Source organism: Echinococcus granulosus, assembly GCF_000524195.1.
Source record: "Echinococcus granulosus chromosome Unknown EG_S00031, whole genome shotgun sequence".
Classification (NCBI taxonomy): domain Eukaryota; kingdom Metazoa; phylum Platyhelminthes; class Cestoda; order Cyclophyllidea; family Taeniidae; genus Echinococcus; species Echinococcus granulosus.
Window position 1 is genome coordinate 586,753 of NW_020170411.1, and position 20,220 is coordinate 606,972.

The 20,220-nt window shown below is 41.5% G+C and overlaps 3 protein-coding genes across 3 annotated transcripts; 1 reads left to right on the forward strand and 2 right to left on the reverse strand. All coding sequences in view use genetic code 11, as the record gives it.

Moving 5' to 3' along the window:
* Positions 1-398: 398 nt before the first annotated feature.
* Positions 399-8,894, forward strand: EGR_04786 (ADP-ribosylation factor-like protein 2; the record flags this gene model as incomplete). The annotated part of the gene is made up of 8 exons (XM_024494035.1): positions 399-417; positions 2,208-2,416; positions 2,453-2,665; positions 4,992-5,333; positions 5,568-5,792; positions 6,225-6,478; positions 8,253-8,568; positions 8,721-8,894. The coding sequence occupies 8 exons, from the start codon at positions 399-401 to the stop codon at positions 8,892-8,894; spliced, it is 1,752 nt and encodes a 583-aa protein (XP_024351600.1).
* A 249-nt stretch (positions 8,895-9,143) lies between these two features.
* Positions 9,144-11,299, reverse strand: EGR_04787 (Glutathione S-transferase class-mu isozyme; the record flags this gene model as incomplete). Its single annotated transcript, XM_024494036.1, has 5 exons — positions 9,144-9,368; positions 9,677-9,775; positions 10,496-10,777; positions 11,064-11,141; positions 11,177-11,299. The coding sequence occupies 5 exons, from the start codon at positions 11,297-11,299 to the stop codon at positions 9,144-9,146; spliced, it is 807 nt and encodes a 268-aa protein (XP_024351601.1).
* Positions 11,300-13,376: 2,077 nt separating this feature from the next.
* EGR_04788 (Neural proliferation differentiation and control protein) lies at positions 13,377-18,445 on the reverse strand (the record flags this gene model as incomplete). Its single annotated transcript, XM_024494037.1, has 7 exons — positions 13,377-13,463; positions 14,437-14,530; positions 15,368-15,520; positions 16,104-16,173; positions 16,241-16,330; positions 17,548-17,661; positions 18,274-18,445. The coding sequence occupies 7 exons, from the start codon at positions 18,443-18,445 to the stop codon at positions 13,377-13,379; spliced, it is 780 nt and encodes a 259-aa protein (XP_024351602.1).
* Between the last annotated feature and the right edge of the window lie 1,775 nt (positions 18,446-20,220).

A 20,220-nucleotide genomic window follows, 5' to 3' on the forward strand; every position in this document is an offset into this window, starting at 1 on the left:
GCTAGAAGACTTCCTAAACCTTCAAGCCTTTTTATTTTATTAAATGATAGGTCTGGCAAACTGTTGCCTTTAAGCAAAGCAGACAAACCAATAGACTCTAGCTTCCCAAGTCTATCCAAACCTTCAATTATTTCGACGTTATTATTGTTTAGTCGGAGACGCGTTAAATTCGTAAAAGCGTCAAGACTTCTTATTTTCGTAATTCCTTTTAAATTAAGCAGATTTTAGAGAAAATCACACAATATCGCACCTTGAAGCTCCAAATTTAAGTCGACTATATTAAACCTCTTTATTTCGTCATAGTCTTGGCACCTGCCATCACTTTTTGCTGTGCACAAACTTATAATCGTAGACTGCACCAACACACCCGAACTCCCCATCCTTAAGTTGCGAGGGCAATGGTGGCAAGGCATGCAGGTAAAATTGCAAACTAGACAAACAAAATGATATGGTAAAATATAAATCAGAATACATGACAACCTGCACTCATTGAAAGAATTTTAACGCACGTCAATTTTGGCTGGCAACTTGTAAGTTTACACTTTGTTAAAGCCCTGCCTTAAGCTGGAATGGATGTGAATTAGTTTCTTAGTCAACAATGGGCCAGTTAGAGCTTCAGTGGCAACCTGATATTTTGTATTTCAGGCACAAAGTGCTGACCAAATCGGGTACCTAGTTAGAAAATTATCAGTTGAGAAGTGACACGCTAAACTACTTGTAGGAATCTGCAAGTACGTTAGACAGCTATAGAGTATGTTCACCGGACCATATTGTAATACGATGGTGGTTCATCGTTCAATATTGGTGCGGCGCCAGTTTTGAACTTCTAAATTTGCCTTCTTGCTTCTCGCTAGGTGGGCTGGCCTTTGGGCCATGCCAGTACCCCGAACACCTTCTCTATGCTAAATAAATATTCTGCCTGAGTATTGCGTCTTATTTCGTCTTCGAGGGGTCTCGGGACGCTACAATGTTTCCAACCCTTTCGCGTGTTAGTGTTATGCCTTCTGTTATGCAGCGTTGGCGCATTACTCATCACGTTTTCGAAAAATTCTTGGAACGGCAAGCATGGAAACACCCATGAATATTTCCGTAAATAGCCACAAATTTGCGAAAAAAGTCAACTTTCACAGATCAACAATATTTTGTTTCTTTAAAAAATTGTTTTGCAAGCATTAATATTTCGCATATGAGCATGAGTAAATTAATCATGGTGATACGGGCTATAATTTCTTGCCACAAAATTTTCACTTTCTTGGTATTTTAGCGCGCAACTCATAATAGGTAAAAACTTTAAAAATAGAGCATGCTCATGCTATTTATTTGGTATTTTCGGCAACTAATGTGTTTTGAACATGCCAGCTTCCAATCCCGTATTGAACTCTATTAATGCTGATTAGAGGAGCTAACTGTAATACTTATGTTGTTTTAATGTGCCTTTCAGGGAGGAGGGAAGCAGAAAATTCGAACCTGGTAACTGGATCGCCCTCTCCCTTACCTAGCGACTGCGGCTCCCCTCCTTCTTGAATATTGTATTTTCCCTGTACATCTTGTCGTCTTTAATAAAGATGTCCAAAGTAAACCAACCGGGCTTGTCTAGGAACGCTAGGGATCGGGAAGCGGAGACCGAGGAGTCTCGCTCCACATAACACTACACATTTACAGCGGTGTTCGATGAATTTTGCCAAGAGTATTAAAATTATGATTACCGAAAATTTTTATGTTAGCAGGGGGGATCAAGGTTCTAGCTTTTCCCTTCCGTCATATTTCATTGCCATCGATTCAAAAATAAAACAAATCGGATTTTAATGTATATTTTTGACCGCTTTTAATTGTTTCATCCAAAAAATAATTTATTTTTTTGCAAATTCTCGGATTAAAATTGTTTTACTTTGTCAGTGGTGCAACTTTTCTTTCTATCGTCGGTTAGGTTGCGTTCTGTTCGTTTTTGTGCAGTTGTATTTTGGGCGAACTTTGGTGTTTTGCCACTTCCCCTTACTGTATCCTACCTACATCTGGCTCTGATTCGTTGCTCGTTACCATACGTCACCACTTTTTGCCTCAAATCGACATCGCGCTGACTTGATACGGCTGTTTTCAGTGTGCATGAATTTGTCTGTCCATTTATGCAGTGGTCAAGTCTTTAAGATCAGGCAGTAGCTTGAATCCTTATCTGATATCCCATTTATTTTGCTGATTAACTCTCCAAGGTTCTACGTTCTTTGTATTCGTCACAGTTAACATGGATTATACCCCTGATATATCATGCGATTCGCAAACACACATTGCTAACTTCTGGGAAATGGCGAAGCAGGAAGCAGAAGGACTAAAACCGGAGCAGAATTCCTTTAAAACACAGGATCTTCCTCTAGCCCGCATAAAAAAAATTATGAAACTTGATGATGACGTCAAAACTATGGTATTTGTATATTTTTACCACGCATTATGCGTTTAGATGATCAGTGCTGAAGCTCCAATTCTATTCGCGAAGGCTGCAGAACTTTTTATTCGTGAATTAACATTGAGAGCATGGCTGCACACTGATCGCAACCGCCGAAGAACTCTGCAAAGGAACGATATATCTATGGCTGTTTCCTATGGGGATACAGATCAGTTCGATTTTCTCATCGATATCGTGCCACGGGACGAGGGGCGTGGGCATCGAAGGGTAAGAATTCCAGTACACCAACTTTCAGAGACTTGTCGCTTGTAGTTTAGCTTATCTTAAACGTGATGCGGTTTTGCAATATTCGTCACTCATACTTTAAACTTGGGATTATACTTTCCAAATTGGATATAGTCGCACGCGAAGGCAGTGATGTCACATTTTCCTCTGTATTGTAGGATGCTTAAACTCTTCGTTTGGTTCGAGTTGTTCGGCAGAAATTTGCTTCGGATAGGAAAGTGCATTTGAAAGAGCATATTTTTGTAGTTGTTATCCAACCCTATGTCCGTTACATTTGCCTCGTCCGAATTTGCTTGTACCCTGGTATGACTCGATTTCACTTCCATGTTGCGTTTGTTATTTCTCGTTTTCGGAAAAATTAGTGAATATGTACATCAAATTCGCATTGTGGTCGGAGATTTTCAATAAATTGTCACCATCTTTGTTGCATCTCTAAAACGCTGGGAAGCTGTTAGAAATAGGTATTTGCTCAGGTGGCGTCAGGTTCTTTCTTTAAAAGTGTTTCTTCTTCGACGAAGAATGTCTATTATGATGTGGGTTCGCATGGAATCATTTCCAGCTTGAAAAGTGTCTCTTGTGCAGCTTTTGTTTGAGAGCCTTTTTATCAGTTGGGAGGTGTTGGCGACAAGGTTACCTACCCATCTACTAAGTTTCATTGACGTTATGCGCGTGCTACTTTTTGAGAGTGTTTTTATAGAAATATTTCCCACCGGGAGCTCAAAACTCCTTTTCTAATTTTGGTACGCATTCCATTTCCGGTGACAGTACGCCTTAGCTTGGTCATCAAAAGCTTTGGCATCTGATCAGTTGTCTAAGATGTTACCCTAGCTAAACGATCGTTAACAAGGGGGATGGTGGACATACTTTCCACGAATACCGCCCATGCAGTTTAGGTATTTTATTGTTAAACATTGGAAGTGGGTAGTTTTAGCATAATACATAGGTTTGGCTTACCGTGTCATCGCTAGGCAGCGATGAAGTGCGACCTTTTTATGGGGCTTTCGTGTTTATGTGCGCACTGTGTTGCGACAGGTCGATGCCGCTGAACGCCCACACATGTGTGGGGGGCACGAGCCAGCGGGTGTGAGGCACGCGAATGAAGCGGCAATCTTGTGCTCTTGTCGGCTCGTGTGCTGTCCTTGCACCAGGTCGAATCCGCCATTCACAACACATCCTGGTAGCTTTTCCAAGTAGTGGCGTTGTCACAATCTTAGTCTTATGCGGTTTTTTTCCTTCGGGGACGTCTTTAGTGAGATGCTTTGGTCATGAGTTTTATGTCACGCTTTTTTAACCTGAGGTGTTAAAGTTACCAACTCACGAGCTAGCTGGCCGTACTGTTTTCGAAGTAGATGAAGGAAATCAATTTGTTTTCCTTTTGGCTAAATGCGTCCATCCGTAATGAGTTATTTTTCTACTGAACATCGATTTCGAAGTGTTTGTGTCCTTACACTTCAGCTCCTACACAGTTAAACGATTCCGAAGAGTTGCGTTTCGCTGGGTGACATGGTGCATGGTGGATAATGGTTGGTCCTGGGGTTGCTTGTAAATTTGTCTTGCCTCTTTGCTCCTCGATTTTGCCCCATCGCCTCACACGGCTTAGTAATCACCGGCATCCCTTATGCATCTTATTGCGTCGAAGTGCTTCTGTGTCGATGACTCATTTCCCATGCTTGCGTCCGCTTCGATGCCCTCGTACCATTGGAAACGCTTTGAACTTGATGCACCACTGGGTTCATGCGCAATCTACTGTTTCAGGCCGTCTTACACCCAAAATGGTTATGGTTTTAGTCATAGGCATTGGTAACAGCAAAGGCAGTTCTACCGTTTTGAAAAGCATTGTTAGTTCTGCTTCATCCCAGAGGAAGTGATGTATTTCGGTATAGTAATTAGACGGTTTGTTACAAAGTGAATATCTTCAGGGTTTTCATAGGTTGCCAATGGATTACTGAGGGCTTTCTCATCTTAACTATTGTGACTAAATTTTTGTCAGTCATGGTTACCATTAAGATTCCTAACTATACTTACAATATTTTGTATCCAGTCATGCTAGTTACCATTGCGCTCTGAGGCGCACTATTGTGGGCCATGGGTCTGAACACGATTTCAAATGAAAGCCAAGACGCACTAGCCTGCCTACTTAGGCGAAGCATCTCCATCTATTTGATTAGACTAATTTAGATTGACTTGTGACATGACCTTACTACCCATTGTTCGATAAATCTAGTTTGTCCATCAGAAATACTTCATCTCACTTATTTTCTATTGTGACTTTGTGCCTTAAACTGAGGCATTTAGTACATCGTTTTAGTCGCAGCAGCAGCACACTCAGTCGGCATTGCAGCATATGGCAGGTTCGTCTCTGGTGCAGCAGACACAGGTACAGGTGGTTCAGCAGCAGCAGGCCACTGGCGACGATGTCTCTATAAAGACGGAGACCGCGGGACCTGCAGCAGCGACCCTGGTGGCCGGCGCCGACGGCACATTGACCACGGTTACGGCCGGCCAACCAACCGTGCAGTTCGCTACCGTGCCTGCTGCTGCCGCGACCACTTCCGGCCAGCAGATCCAATACGTTATCCAATTACCTGCCACTAGCTCAGCCTCCAACGGACAGCCCTTCCAGATACAGATGCTTCCTCAGCAATTTCAGGTACGATTCGACTACTTTTTGTTGTAGTATTTACTCGCCTTGATCACAACTACAGTCATTACGTTTGCTGCTCAATTACTCTGTCGTGCACTTTTAAACACGACGTGCTCCACTTTAACTTCCAAGTTCAAAAATCGGCTATTTTCGCTATCTTCAATTTCTTGAAGGGGAAGTATAGTCTCAAATTTTTGTTAAGTTGGATGGAATGAGAATAGTTCCATTTTGGGTGTTCAGACAGCAAGTACGGATGCAGTGGCGACAGCACAAGTGGGTGGAACGCTGATTGCCACCGGCGGCGTGGCGGGTACGGCAGCGACGACGGGTGGATTGCAACTCGTGCACGTGGTGAATCCGCAGACCTCTGTGCAGCATTCCACTCCCTCCACTACCACCGCAGCTGGTGCCCCCGCGGGTGCCTCTACTGATGCCGCTAACAAACTTCAAACCGTCCATGTTCAGGTTGGCTTCTACTCTGTCCATTGATGTCAACTAAGTAGTCACGTAGTTTTGTTGGTTGATGCATAAGATGCACAAGCGTTTCTTATGCCCCTCTTTTATTTCCTATTCAGCTGTCGGATCTTACTTCGGGAGTAAGTGATCAATCGAACAGTAAATGATCGAACAACTCTTTCCTCACCTACTCATCCCATTGTCCCTCCCCTTTCCTTACCCCCCTTCTCCTACCTACAATCCACTGTGTCATCACTGTAACGCTTTCGCTTATTATAATCATCGCATGACTATCCTCACATCCGCGTTGTCTTACGACTTGCCTCTTTGCTCGCCTGTCCGTCCGTCTGTGCGCATGTTTGTTACTGTTTCTTTTGATGGTCGATGTGTGTATGCCTATGGCTATTAATCACATCATCTTTTAATCTGGTGATTTTACAGACGCAGACCCTGCTGGTTCAGCCGTCGGGCGCAGTGGTTGTTGCGTCATCCGCCGGACCGACTGACGAGACTGCTGCTGCTAGTGCACAGCCCTCCACCACTTTGGTCTCCGTGGATGGCGGAGAGACCTATACCACTGCACAAGTGTTCACCACGGCCTCAACTGGTGACGTCCAGACCACCACCTCATCGGAAGAGCGCATCCTTCAATCTACTACCACAACGGCTCTTGAGCACGTTGAGGCGCCACAGAAGTTAGAGGAACCTTCAACTGATGTTTAAACGTTCCTTTTTATCCGTACTCCCATGCTATGTATAACGTCTATTCACTCCTCGTCTCATTTCACACGTTCTACTTGGACCTTTTATGCATCTCTCCTCGAAACCCCTATATGGTATCTCATTGCCTTCAATCGCGGAACATGTACCAAGGATTATTGTGATCTAATTTTCTCATAATTGTCGTCAACAATCTGTGATTTAAAGATTGTCGGCTACTTTTTGGGCTCGTTTGTGCTCCCATCACAGCTTCTGCCTACCTGTGGGGATGCAGAGGATTTTGCTGTCCTCTGTCGTGGTAATGTAATTTGGTGCAACTGGACGGAATAAGTGGCAGCACAAAATTGCATCGTAAATCTGATTTTCCCACAGGCTCTCGGTGTTGGCTTCGCGACAAGTACAGGGGATTCGTAAACGCTATCACGTGACAGAAAATAAGGCTGGGAGGAGTGCTTTGAGCTAGGCCGGGGATGGCTGATGCAGCACCGGGGTCGCCATTTGATCAATAGTGGAGTATGACGTACTTGGTTTTGAAAGTACCATAACTTGTCAGTAGGGTAATTGGTTCCCGAGAGAACTAAATGTTTTTGGACTCCAAACTTGAGGAGCATTTTAATAAAAACAAATAAACAAAAACCTTTAAAACAGGCATGGGGCAGCTTGACATTATACATTGGCCTTCGAAGCCCCAAAAACTGGTTCGTATAGGTTTACCGCAGGAAAAACGGATACAATCTATGAAGAATTAGCTCTAATGAACTGTAGCGGTTTGAAATTGTAGCTATGCTGGACTATGGGGCATTTCGCTTTCCGCAAATTGGTCTCCCACTGTGGGGCGCGGTATTCGCATCATGTTAGTAGTTTCTCAACTCTTCTATACTTTGGCCATATATGTACTTCTATGATGCTTTGGTCCGCTACTACTTCCTGGAAGGCCCCAGACGATTGTGAATATTCGCAAAAGAGCGCTTTCTGCATAGCAATAGAGCCGACTAATACAAAAATATTGTTGCCGTTATAACGAATCTGACATAGCAATAAAAACTAGAAGCATTATTTGAGACGGTATATTTCCAATTTCATGATTAAATACGCGAATGTTTTACATACTGCAAAATATACTTGTTTGGTAGCTTAGCCACCCGACCATTCCTATACGGTAGTGGTAAGCCTTCTCTGTACCGGTCCGGGTCGATAAAATCTGGGTGTGAATTGGGGAGTCGTGCATATTCTCTCCAATCTTAAACTTAGGTCCGGGATATATTATCATGTCTTCGCAAATTTAAAAAGAAACCTCACGTGGGATCAAGAACAGGTGCGCCTTCAAAATGTGTAAATTAATTAAATGCGTTATGAAATGATTGTTATCTGCATTGCTAAAGCCTCCGAAATGCTTATTGGTGCTTGCGTTAGAAGTACTGGCCTGAATATTTACGTTCCCCCAATAGCCTAGTCATTCATCGTAACTATGGGCCTGATGACCATTCTAAGGAAGCTAAAACAAAAGGAACGGGAAATTCGGGTCCTTATCCTGTAAATCTGGTATTAGTTTGTTGTGGTTTTTCAGTGCACATTTGAACATTCTGAGATAGTCTTTACTTTTAATAACTTAGGGCACTAGATAATGTAGTCCATGATGATTACATGACATTTTGCGCCCCATCGACGTTATTCTATTTCATTACAGTCCTTGTTAGTACTTTGACTTGAATTCATAAGTTTTTTGTGTACTAACACTCTGTTATGCAGTGGATTAGATAACGCTGGCAAGACAACTATTGTCAAAAAATTTAATGGTGAGGACATATCTACAATCGCACCTACTCTGGGATTCAGTATTCATACTTTGGAGTATATGGGCTACAGGCTGAATGCTTGGGACGTGGGTGGTCAGCATTCCTTGCGCTCCTATTGGCGCAATTACTTTGAGACTACGGATGCTCTCATTTGGGTCGTCGACAGTTCCGACCGGCTACGGTTAGACGACTGTCGTGAAGAATTAAACAAGCTGTTAGTGGAAGAACGATTGGTTGGAGCAACCCTTCTCGTACTAGCGAATAAACAGGTGAACTCTTGGATTGCCCATTGTTTTGTGCTTTCAGTTTTTTTTCCGTGTGTTGCCATCAGTGTAGGTCTTCTATTACAATTATTCCTTTTACTTTAACGGCCATTTACCATTTAAGGTCTATTCTCGATCCCAACCTTTGTGTTCTGTAGGATCTACAAGGTGCATTAAAACCTGCAGAGATAGCTGAAGCGCTCAATCTCAGAGATATTACGACACATCACTGGAGTATTTACGGCTGTAGTGCTGTAACGGGGGAAAACCTTCTGAACAGCGTTGCGTGGCTTATCAAAGACGTGTCTTCCCGCATTTTTTCGGCTGAATAATGGGAAAGGAGTTTTACATTACGCATTTGCCTCCTACAGTCAGTTGTAGTTGGACAATGTTTATTCAGCACTCACGTGCTATATTTATTTCTAAGGTTCACAGAGTCTCTATACACTATTTAGTTTATGTCATGCTTCGCTTGCCTTCTGCACACTCATTAAATTCAGGAATGGTGGCACCAACTTCATTTTAAATACCATAGAAACTAAAAATCCTAACAATAACGCCGAAAATGTAAGGGTTTGACATTAGAAATCGGTAAGTGGGCGTGAACGCAGGTATCTGGCGACGCCAGGCTTTGCCTTCATAACGTTTTCCTTGATTTTGTCCAGTTCGTCCTTGCAGTCGTGTTTCGTGTTCGCAAGAAATTTGTCCATCGTGTCGATTAGAACTATCACTTGGAGGTCGGCTAAGGTGACCTGAGGTCCCGCGGTGAATGTGCTCTTTCGCTCTTTCAGGGCCATCTCAATTGCCTTCAAAAAAATTTCGAAAGGGAAGTGAGGCGTTTTTTAGAAGTTAGTAGAGTAGCCCTCTAAGCACTACTGTGTGATACGAGATCGCGGTTAGCTTAGTTGCGATTAGTCGTTACGTCAATCGCAGAGTCTAGGGCTTTAAGCTTCAATCTCGGAAAGAGCGCCATTTGCCTCTTATGCCCTATGCGCTAGACCAAGGTTGCATCTCTCTGCCTTGTTGAGACGGATGTCGGCGGTGATAAAGCACAGACAGAAGAAAGTGCAATACCTACTGACGACCTCAATAATGGGATAGGTGGCAGACTTACGTCCATGTATTCGTGCACGTGCTCTGCTTCAACCAATTTTTTAAAACTGTCGACCTTCTTCAAGCCCAGGGCGTAGATTTCCTCCAAGAGGGAACTTGTCTACAAAACGGAAACTCGTCGTAATTTGTGTTGTTGTATTGTTCCATCACTTTACCTTACCTCTCAATCAGCAGTTTTAAGTCCCCAAAGTTGTGTGAGATAATTTCATTGGCATGTAAGAATATTATCACTAGCGTGTTGGTACCATTCCATGAAAAAGATTGTCTAAATTACGCTACTCCGATTTTTTTTGCAAGATTCGTAGAAATGCAATGGCAGGTATCCTAAATCGTATAGAGTCCTTTGTAGTTTCCTAGTAAATATCCGTTTGATTCTTCATCCGTCTCAAAAAAATCGTGGTAAGGGTGAGCCGAGTTCTAATCAGCTGACCATAATCCACCCTCTGGCATGAAGCGATAACGTTTGGTGAGGTTGCCTACCATTCACTTTACTAATGCTTAAATGTTAAAATGCTGCTTAAGTCAGTCATCCTTGGAATGAGCAGGACATCACTGCATTGAGTCCTCGAATGGCAGATTTTTTGCGCAATATGAAATCTGTTTTATTAACAGTTACCAGCAGTAAAATACGAATAAATGTGTCCATATCGCTAGAACATTATAGGTTCGAATCGTTTTTGCAAGTAGGTCTAAACTAAATTGTCAAATTCTAATTTTCCCCTTCCTATAAACGAGGCGTCATTTCTGTGTCCCATCAGCTAGGATGTTTTAAATTCACCGTTTGACTTTATGAAATATTAACGAGGGGCAATACACTTACAAGAGAGTTCATTCGCTCAATTAGGTAGACTTCTGCAGCGTCATCACTGTAGAGGCCGAAGGTGCGCGCCAGCAGACGAGCGATGGCCATGCTCTCCGTGAGCATAACTTTCTCACCCCTCGGCGTGGTGACTTCCAGCACAGGTAGCTGGTTGAAGGGCATCTGGGCCTTCAGTGAGGGCCACTCGGTGCTACTTACACGCACATCCTGGAAGTCCTTCTCCGCGGCATTCAGCACCAGTCGAATCAACTCTGCGCGACCACGAATGTTGAAGTAAAGCAGCTAGGAAAGTTAATAGGGAAATATGAATACTAAATTTTAAGGGTTAGAGATATTTGAACGTTGGATAGTGGTAATTAACAATGAGCTCAAAATGGGCTTAATAAACTTATAGAAGTTCACTAGATTATGGAACATGCCCGAGGGTAATCCCTCACAGTATATTGATTCCTAACGATGGGAAGGTCGATCATAAGGCCACCTCAAGGGCAATATTTAGCACATGAAAGTTGCCTTTAGTGTGAGGATAAGTCAGATGGAGGCCACATAAATCGCGTAAAGAACTTACTCTTAATTTGGCCTGTTTAAGTTGTAGATCCATGCTGGTGGTGCTAATCTGTCTCGAAGATGGTGCAACTAGTATATGCTACTTTTGTGCGCACACCACAGTGTAAAACTCACTTGATGCAGAATAGGAGGCTGGTAACCTTGGTTCAGCCAATAGCCCAATCCAAGTTCGAGAATGCGAGGCATTATGCAGATTGCGATGTGGTGTGTAGCTGAAGTACCTGTCGTATGACTCATGACAGCTTAAATGTGGCATTGGTGCGCAAATGAGGCAGTCTCCCTCGGCTAGGTGAATTTATTTTCTATGCACAAACAAGACACTAGCTTTTCTTCAATCCTCCATCGGTACTGATTCCCAGCCATAATACTTCCAGTTTTACTAAAGTAATCGAATTTTTACTGTCCCAACCTGAACAGTGCCTACTAGCTATGGACCCACACATGACTACAGTTTGCTTTAGAAAAATCCCAAAATACTCCCTACCTGTAAAAATTTGTGTCTATATAATTGTAATCATTGCTGCATACCAACTCTTCCAACAGTCCTAATGTCTCAATCTCGTGCAGAAAACACAAGGTGCATTTTAAATTCCAGGTACCAGGGTCTCGTGAATGATGTAATTGGGGGGGTTCCAAAAAAAAGGAATTGCCCTTTCATTATTCGACTTGTTAATAAATCCTCCCAATTGTTTGAGTAGAAAAGGGACTACGGTACGTAACCTAGTTCCAGACGCAGTAATGAAGATTAAAGTGGTGGAGCGTTTACAACGCACTTTGTGAACGAGAAACTGATGGCAGTAGTAGGGTGAACTCGAATGAAGTCGAGAAGATGCAGTTGTCAGTGTTTCCATCACTTCACAACCGCTTTTCTAGCAGTTGTCAGACAAATGACTTTTAGTGTGCTGCCGTTTCTCCGACAGGTATTGTAAATTCAAGCTGCATAAGTTTATGTTGAATTTGTTCAAATCTCCAACAGTTCAAAAACAGCTTAGGCGCATGCCTTCATTTTAAAATGAGTCTATTTTCGTAGGTATAATGTTATATTCAGCCTAGTAATAAGGTAGAATTAAACCTGGCATGAAATTCCAACGTACTAAAATGGATAAAGGACAAGCAAGGCGATGTAAATACAGCCTTAACGAGTCCTTGAAGGAAACCTGTCAGACAAAGATCGTAGATGAGTGACGAATGATGGACTAAAATAGCAGTTGCTTATAAATAGAATTAACAAAGTCGTTTTCATTAAAATGTACTGAGTTTTATGAAGAAGAACCTTAAGCTAATGCTTGCATGATAAAAAATCCCCAGATGGCGCATTCGATCTGCAGTTTAATGCGCGACTTTCATGTAAGATTACTCAGTCCTGTTAGTTCACTTACTGTATAACGGTGGATAAGCTGTTGCATTTAACCAACTTATTCTTGTTTATTAGGTCATAGTAATTTGTTTCTGGTTAAATGTTATATGCCAGGAAGTTTAACATACCTTAAGTCCATTTCAAAAATTATAAATTTTTCTAAGCATACCCACCAATGTTTTAAAGCAGGTAATTTCAGCTACATTCGGAACTACCTAAAGTCCTAACAATCATAATTCCCAACATTATTTTTTGTAGACTTCTGAGTTTCCCCCTTAAAGTACTTCTATTTGCTTTGAGGGTAGGCAAATATACAAAAGTAATAAATTATTAGGTTAAGCTTGCACAATTATCGGAGAACACGCTCACAAGCAGTTTGCCAACCGAAGTCTTTGATGCCTCAAAAGCTGCCTGCCGGAGTCCTAGCTAGATGGCTTATGCAGCTGAGCCCTCGATGGACGATGGAACAGTACCGAATACCCCACTGAGACTTCTTATTTGATCCGAATTCATAACTTTTACCCAGGTCAAGTAGAGTCACTTTCACAAATGTCCAAAATTCCAAATCACTTTTAAAGAAAATAAGCCTTCTGAAAGAAGGAAATTGGAGATATAATGATTGGGGACCAAAATTTTTTATTACAATAGACCAAATACAGGACAAATGGATCAGAATACAGTACGAAAATAATTCTGAGCGAATTCGCCACTAGGATAGAGGACAGGGATAGAGAGAGTTGGAATGGATAAGACTGTTTGAGGAAAAAAAGGACACATCACGCAACGGCGATACACATCTAGTTATTTGAAGAGTGAGTGAAAAAGAGGAAGGGAAGGCTGGAAGAGCGTTATAGACTCGACAACGGCGAAAATACTGCGAAGAAATGGGCACATACACAGATTGAACAATATCGCCTTCGCCATAGCCAGCACCTGGAACAGTAGCGCATCTCGGGCCTACTTGGAGCTCCTCGCAGATGACGCTCGGATGCCTTCACCATGTTCATCTTCGAACAAGGGATTTTTTACCTCGAGCTCGCTGGCCTTTCATGAAAAAGATGCAAACAATAATCAGAGCTTAAATTGCCTCACGGCGGAGGTTAGGTCAATTGACAAGAACTTTAAACAGATCGCATGATAATACCACTGTGCCAGATACCAATGTGACAATTAAATGAAATTTAAATCTGGAAAAAATGTTTCGGTCTTTATCCCACAAAGAACAAATGCTGGGTATGGATCATTAAAAGAATTATATGCAGACAAGGATAAGGCAGTTTTGTGTGCATCTATTTGCTCCATGCCCGAGTCCCATAAAATTAAGTTAATTTTTAAGAAATCCCTTGAAGTATTTGTGAGATTTTACTGAACAGGCATTGCTACATCAAAAGCCGTAATTAAATCGAAGTATTTTATCAAAGTTGTTTTTTTGGCGCCGGTAGTGACGACGTTTAGTTTGAATTCAGCCCAAAATTTGGTCCACTTAAGGCTCTGGTTAGATTGTACCAATACTCCTAGTTGTTCAACGTACAAGAAGACAAAACGTTCAAACAGGATTATAAGACTGGAAATTATGTGGTTTCGATTTATCGCAAAATTACTCAGAAATCCCAAGTCAAGTTTAAGTGGATGGATGGAGAAGATAGGAAAACATATCTCTTCATCACGCGATGAGCAAAATACAGTAGCATCCAGAAACGGCCCTTAAGGACGCATGTTTTGGGACGATCCCTCAATTTTAGGCTAGTGTAAGCTTGACAAATTCTTGTTCTCAATATAACAAGGGAAGCTAATTGCTGTGTACAGAAAGGGTCGAATCGCTCGTTTGAAATGTTCAGAATCCAAGTTTCCGTTGAGATCGAAAACTCAGCCAATTGTAACACCTGATCGTTGGACAAATGGCAAATCTTAAACGGAACGCCGACCTCCTGACATATGCAGAGCAGTATTCTCTAGGAAGTATCTTGACCCCGATTCTTGACATTTAGACGAACTTTAAATTGAAAATTTGACCTACTGTCGCCAATCCAGGGCATTCGTAGACATTAACGTCTGGCTCCTCGCCCTCGCTATCCGAGTTGCTGTCCGAGCTGCGATTCCTTCCCGCCGCCCTAAATAAAACGAGGTGGAATAGCCCAATTTTATGGTTGAAACTAATATGGAAAAGCCAAAACGCATTGTTTTAAAGAAGTACGCTACCCGTAGGGGCGGCGATCGGACAAAATAAATTTAAGCATCAAGCAAGGGAAATATTAGGAACTTAAATTACAATGGGGGCGTCGATGGTAGGTTTAAAAATCATGAAACAGCAAGACTTTGTGTTGAGTTGATATAGTACCATTAGTAAAGAAAGTGCCAATCGTTGCTTGCTTTGGCATTGCAAGGTAAATAGGAACAAGCATTCCGACCTCATCGCAGATATTAGTTAACATTCAGACATCGCGCTCTGATAGGACCTACGGGAAGTATAGGCTTCCATCCACACTGAAACTGGGACACACTTCAGCTATTACATGCACCACTTCAATTAGGCTAATAACAAGATCGAGCCTCTGGACATCTGTCATATCTTAGGGCACAATTAGGTTCCCAAAATACATAATTTAATAAATAATGACTACAAAGGAGATACTGAGAGATTCCACTGGAATTGAGTCTCAAAACTTTACAATAACCTTTTGCACCTTAGCATTTTATTTCAGATAGTAAACTTCAGTGAAATTGAATCACCACTTGTCAGCAATGCATTCAGCCTACCATATCGATGCGAATGCATTAGACGCCAATTAGGTTAAAGGCGACAAAAAACCAACCAAGCTACGGCAATAGATCTGCAGTGGATTAGACGTAGAACAGACTTTTTTGTCATGCTCAATAACTACGCAAGCGGTATCCCAGTTTCCATGCTTCGGTTTTTGGGGGGATAAGAAAAGGGAGAGCAGACTCACTGTTCCATTGCAAGCATCTGTTGTTTTTGCTGCTGGTAGTGGTACATCTGTGCAGAGTGGGCTAACGATCTGTCACTAACATGGCTTTGACTTCCAACGGCTTCTGCCCTCTTACTGCCCTCAAGGGAATCCCTCCTCTCACCAAAGGCAGCTCTGTAAAGTTGAAGTGTGAAGGGTGAATCCAAGGTCATAGTTTAGCAGCAGTGACGCTTAGTCTTATCAAAGATATTATGAAATCCGTTTTTTAGGCTGATGGTGATTTGTAGAGCAGTGTGATGAGTAAAATCAGAAGTAGTTGATTAGTAAAAGGACGAAATGTTATATCTAGGTCACTCTAAACCTCGATAAACAGATCTTCCTACTCCTTGACCCATATTTAAGGTAACAATGCTATTAAAAATGGTTTTTGTTTTTGCTTAACCACCAATTTTAGGTACAAAATGCGGGGCATTGTGTGAGGATGAAAATTCGCTTCAATTTTAGGTAACACCCAAAAGGGACTCAATTTTTTGCAAATTTACAAAAAATGCGCTCGATGATACCAAGACGGTGAACCAGGGTGTGTAAGCAAAAAGTGCCTGAGATTAACAATAAAAAATTAGGGGCTAAAAATTCCAATTTGCTAGCTAGATTTACTAAGGGCAGGTAAATTAATATCGTATGGATGACCATGAGACTGGAACCACAATGGCTGCAATCTAAGGAGCAAAAATGAGAGAGAATAAATGAAACTTACTTTGGCCAGTAAAGAACTCCAAGTATCACACCTACGACGACCGCTCCCACGCAAAGAACAGATATCAGCGCTTTTGTGAAACAACAAATGAGTTAATAAAAAAACTTCTCGAAAGTGCTCAGAAAAACAAAGCTTACTTGCTGTTTGCCAGCTCAAAGAAGTATTAAGTCTCGGGCTCGATGATCCGCCTTCTTTTAATCTAACTGTCTCGTCCCCTGGCACAACAGCTATAATAAAAGCAATTAAGGTCTAAGACACAAAAATAGAACCCAGGAGCCAGGTTGTAGCTTCATATATTGAAAGATTACCAGTTTAGATGATATTAACCAATTTCATAATGTTTGAATAGTCCACTGTATATATACGCGACTGAATCTACGACAGGCAATCAGTTTAAACGATTGAAAAAAGTGATGTTTTGGATATACGCAGTAATGTTTCAAGATTTAGAACAGGCACACTCTGTTCATGTAGTTTATCTACCTACGGGAACGATAACGATGCGTGAGCGGGTTTATCTAAGATGGGGAGGAAGGGCAAAGTCACCTGCTGTTGATAATGCTGCAGATTGATGTAAGACCACCAAGTCAACGCTTTACTGAGAAAGGAGTAAAATCACGTTGAGCCTATTTTTATCAATCGAAGCTTGCTTTTAAAACTGGTAGGCTATGAGCTGCATCAACAACCCGAAAGAGAAAGCAGACCCACGAAAACCGTTAGTCAATTTCACTGTCATTAGCGTCATTTACACAATAGCGCAACGTTTATGCGACGAAATCCATTTAAACCTACTTTTTTTTATGCAGTGGGAATTATTTAAGCATGGACCACACTATTGTATCATTACACCACCACCTGCAGATGCGACGTTTTGAGCTCAGAAAGGAAGTGTTTAAACCGTGAATTTATAAAAATTATCATGTTAAAATACTATAGATGACTATGTACAAGTACGAAAATAGTATGAAAGCGAGTGGAAGTAGACTGATAGCGTCTGGTAGCGGAAAACGAAGCATCCGAACTAGTGGTGGATGACTGATGGGTGAAATGAAAATTTTGGTTACAGAATGTATTGTGGCACACAAACCTATCCATAAGTGTATGATTACCAAATTAAAATGTGACGGTGCTGCTCATTTTCTGGAAAATTTAAGCAGGAAAAAAGTCATGGCGGATTAGAAACTGCCTAATTTCAGAATTGAGGTTACTTCTTAATGGATAAATTAAAAAAAAATATATAAAGTTTAGGTTTATTCGAGTACCAAGTCGCTACCGTGTGCATAGTGTGAGGCGAATTATGAGCAAAATGGTGGGAATATAACCTTATGTGGTCAATATGTTGATATATGTATGTTGCTTATTTGATCAGCTATCCAAATAATGCTTTATTTTATACACGAATCACTACAATTACGACTAGAACAACAAAAGTAAGATGACTCACATTTCACAGCCTGACGTTTGAATTTTTCGAAGGTATCCATCATACTCGGTGGTGACGTAAAATGCGTATTGCTATCAAACTCGGCGCTGAGACTCCACTTGTTTGGAAAATGGTCTAAAAGAAACAGCCACAAATAAGCGCTTGCAATGGCACTGATGGAGTTGTCATAGTGTGTCACAAGTCAAAAAATGGATCCATGAGCCCCAAACCTAAATGCCACGTTACAGCAACGGTTGAATCACAAGGTCAGCGTCTTTAAGGGATGTTAGACCTTGGGATTGATCTTATTTTTTTTCTCACTCTACTATGCCAAGAGCGAGCAGCGAAATCTCGTGCGCACAGCAACATCTTAACTGCTACAGCCTCTTTGAGGTCAAAAAAGGTTGGAATTAATGAACCACACTGTAATGCTACAAACCTTGTAGTCTGAGAAGAATTTTGCATTTGAACAATTACTATACCAAGATGGCCTAATTCTAATAAATGAAAACAAAGCCTATTTTTAGCTGACCGCTTCATCTGAAGCATATTCAACGACTGTTGAATAGTAAAGCAACGGCAAGTAGAACCAAACGGTATAAATCGAAAGTTATTCAATATTTTGCCCATTTGCACAAAATGCAGTTAAGGCTGAAATGAGTGAACATGTCTTGTTGCTTTAGGAAAGTGAATCTCTGCTCACAATAATCCTTCAAATGCTTTATGATAAAAATAAGCTGGTACTACCAGACACATCATCAAAAGAAAAATCATCCTCCTCTTCTGATTTGTCGAAAGGATAAATCCCTATTCCATCCTTTGAGTCGTAGTATGTGGAGCTGCGATGGGAAAACGCCGGGGAAGAAGTCAGCAATAGTGCCAAGGCGACAAGAAACGGCCGCACGACCGGACGCACCATCGCCGCTCGACCAAATGCTGTCGGAGAAGTATTGATCCAATGGGAAGGTCGCCCGCCCGCCTGTCCGTACCTCGGTTCGCGTCAAGCGCCTCCAGAGTACGCTCCACTCACAGAGCTCGAAGTAATGCGATAGACAGCCAACTGCTGCCTGCATCAGATTGGTACCTCCGTGGCTAACCAAGACATTCGCCTACGCATTGAGGCAATTGTGTACCTGTCTGAGTGTGTACGAGGGATAGAAATCACAGGACAGTTTAATCATTTCCCCAAAATAGCAGCTTGTAAGTTTTTCAATAAGGATAATCAACGTTGAGGAAATATTCTTGCATGTGAATTATATTATAAACCCTTAACAAACCCACCGTAAGCAATCTGTTATTTACTTGAAGCAAAAGTGCTTTGAGAAGCCTGATTACGTCCAATCATGATGGTTATCATGAGGGAAGACTGTCTATTTTGCATTTTCTTGACCGTACTTGTGGGGGCCTATGGGAGTTGAAATTCGTGTATTAGGCGTGCACAGCAAATTTATAAAACTGGCCTTCGTGCATCGTTGGATGCTTACATTACATGTACGATGCATTGGTTAAAATTGAAATGGGGTGTAGGCTAAGCCAATCTCATCACTTAAGTATTCATGGGAATTGTGAATCTTGGCACAAAAAGCATAATTTCGTACCTAAATGTTCAGAGCGCTTAGGGGGCGAAAGATGGTTTTGCGCGTCTTTGTCTCTATGCGTTCTTATTAAGTATTGTTGAAAGTCGTCGAAAGGTATCTGTAATTTCTTGCTAAATGGACAATTTCTACAGTTAGTGGAAAGAAATTTGAGATATGATGACCTTGGTTTTTTAAAGTCTACTTTAGTCCCTACTATTTATTACAAAATAGATTACAGAGTATCTTTAAGTCCTCGTGGAAGAAAATAGACACAACAGTGGCACGATGTGGCTTCTTTAACTCAAATTCCCAAACAAGCTGTATACTCTTGAATGCTTAATTAACACAAGTCTTAGTGAAAAATCATTTCATCAGGATGATTATTATGAAGTAAGAAAAGTTTAACGCGATGAGATTATCGCATTGTAACTCTGAGATTGTGTCTGGAGGAAAATTTCCTAGTACTTCCGGTCAAGAGTAAGTAATGTGTATTTTATCGTTAAAGCTGAACACTAGTGATACCTCAAGTATGAAACAGTTACACTTTTGCCGGAAAAGAAATCAAAAATTAGTACAAGACTGCCATGATTGCGGTGCTTTCAACGTTACTAGAATTTCCGTGATGCTTCACGAACGCGATGGAGCCCTTAGGTTACCTCGAAATTTTAAATTGTTGCGTTCTTCTACCGTTGGTTTGTGCCAGCGATAATTTATTTCTTTGCGCAACAAAAATGACTTCAAAGCTAAATGATGGGCTTGGAGATATAGCATCCTAAGTGCTGATAAACGAAGTTGAACTTGGCTAGATTTTGGCATCACTATGTGCCAAATTACGATTTGCGACATATTTTTTGGCTTAACTTGAACCCAAGAAGGTTGACAAAAAATTCAGATACTATTTTGCAAGAAAGTTTTGACCATGTCTATAAAAGGAACCACCATTCAAAAAGGAAACAATCCTTATTTACAATGAACTAGCCTTACCGATTGGCTAGTGGCGCCTGATTTATTGGCACAAAGTTAACGGTAGAAGTTCTGGCGACAGGTATAGACTTGATTCTTCCTTCATGGCGCATTGGTCAATGCAATGACAGATTCTTTAGTATAAATGATGCCC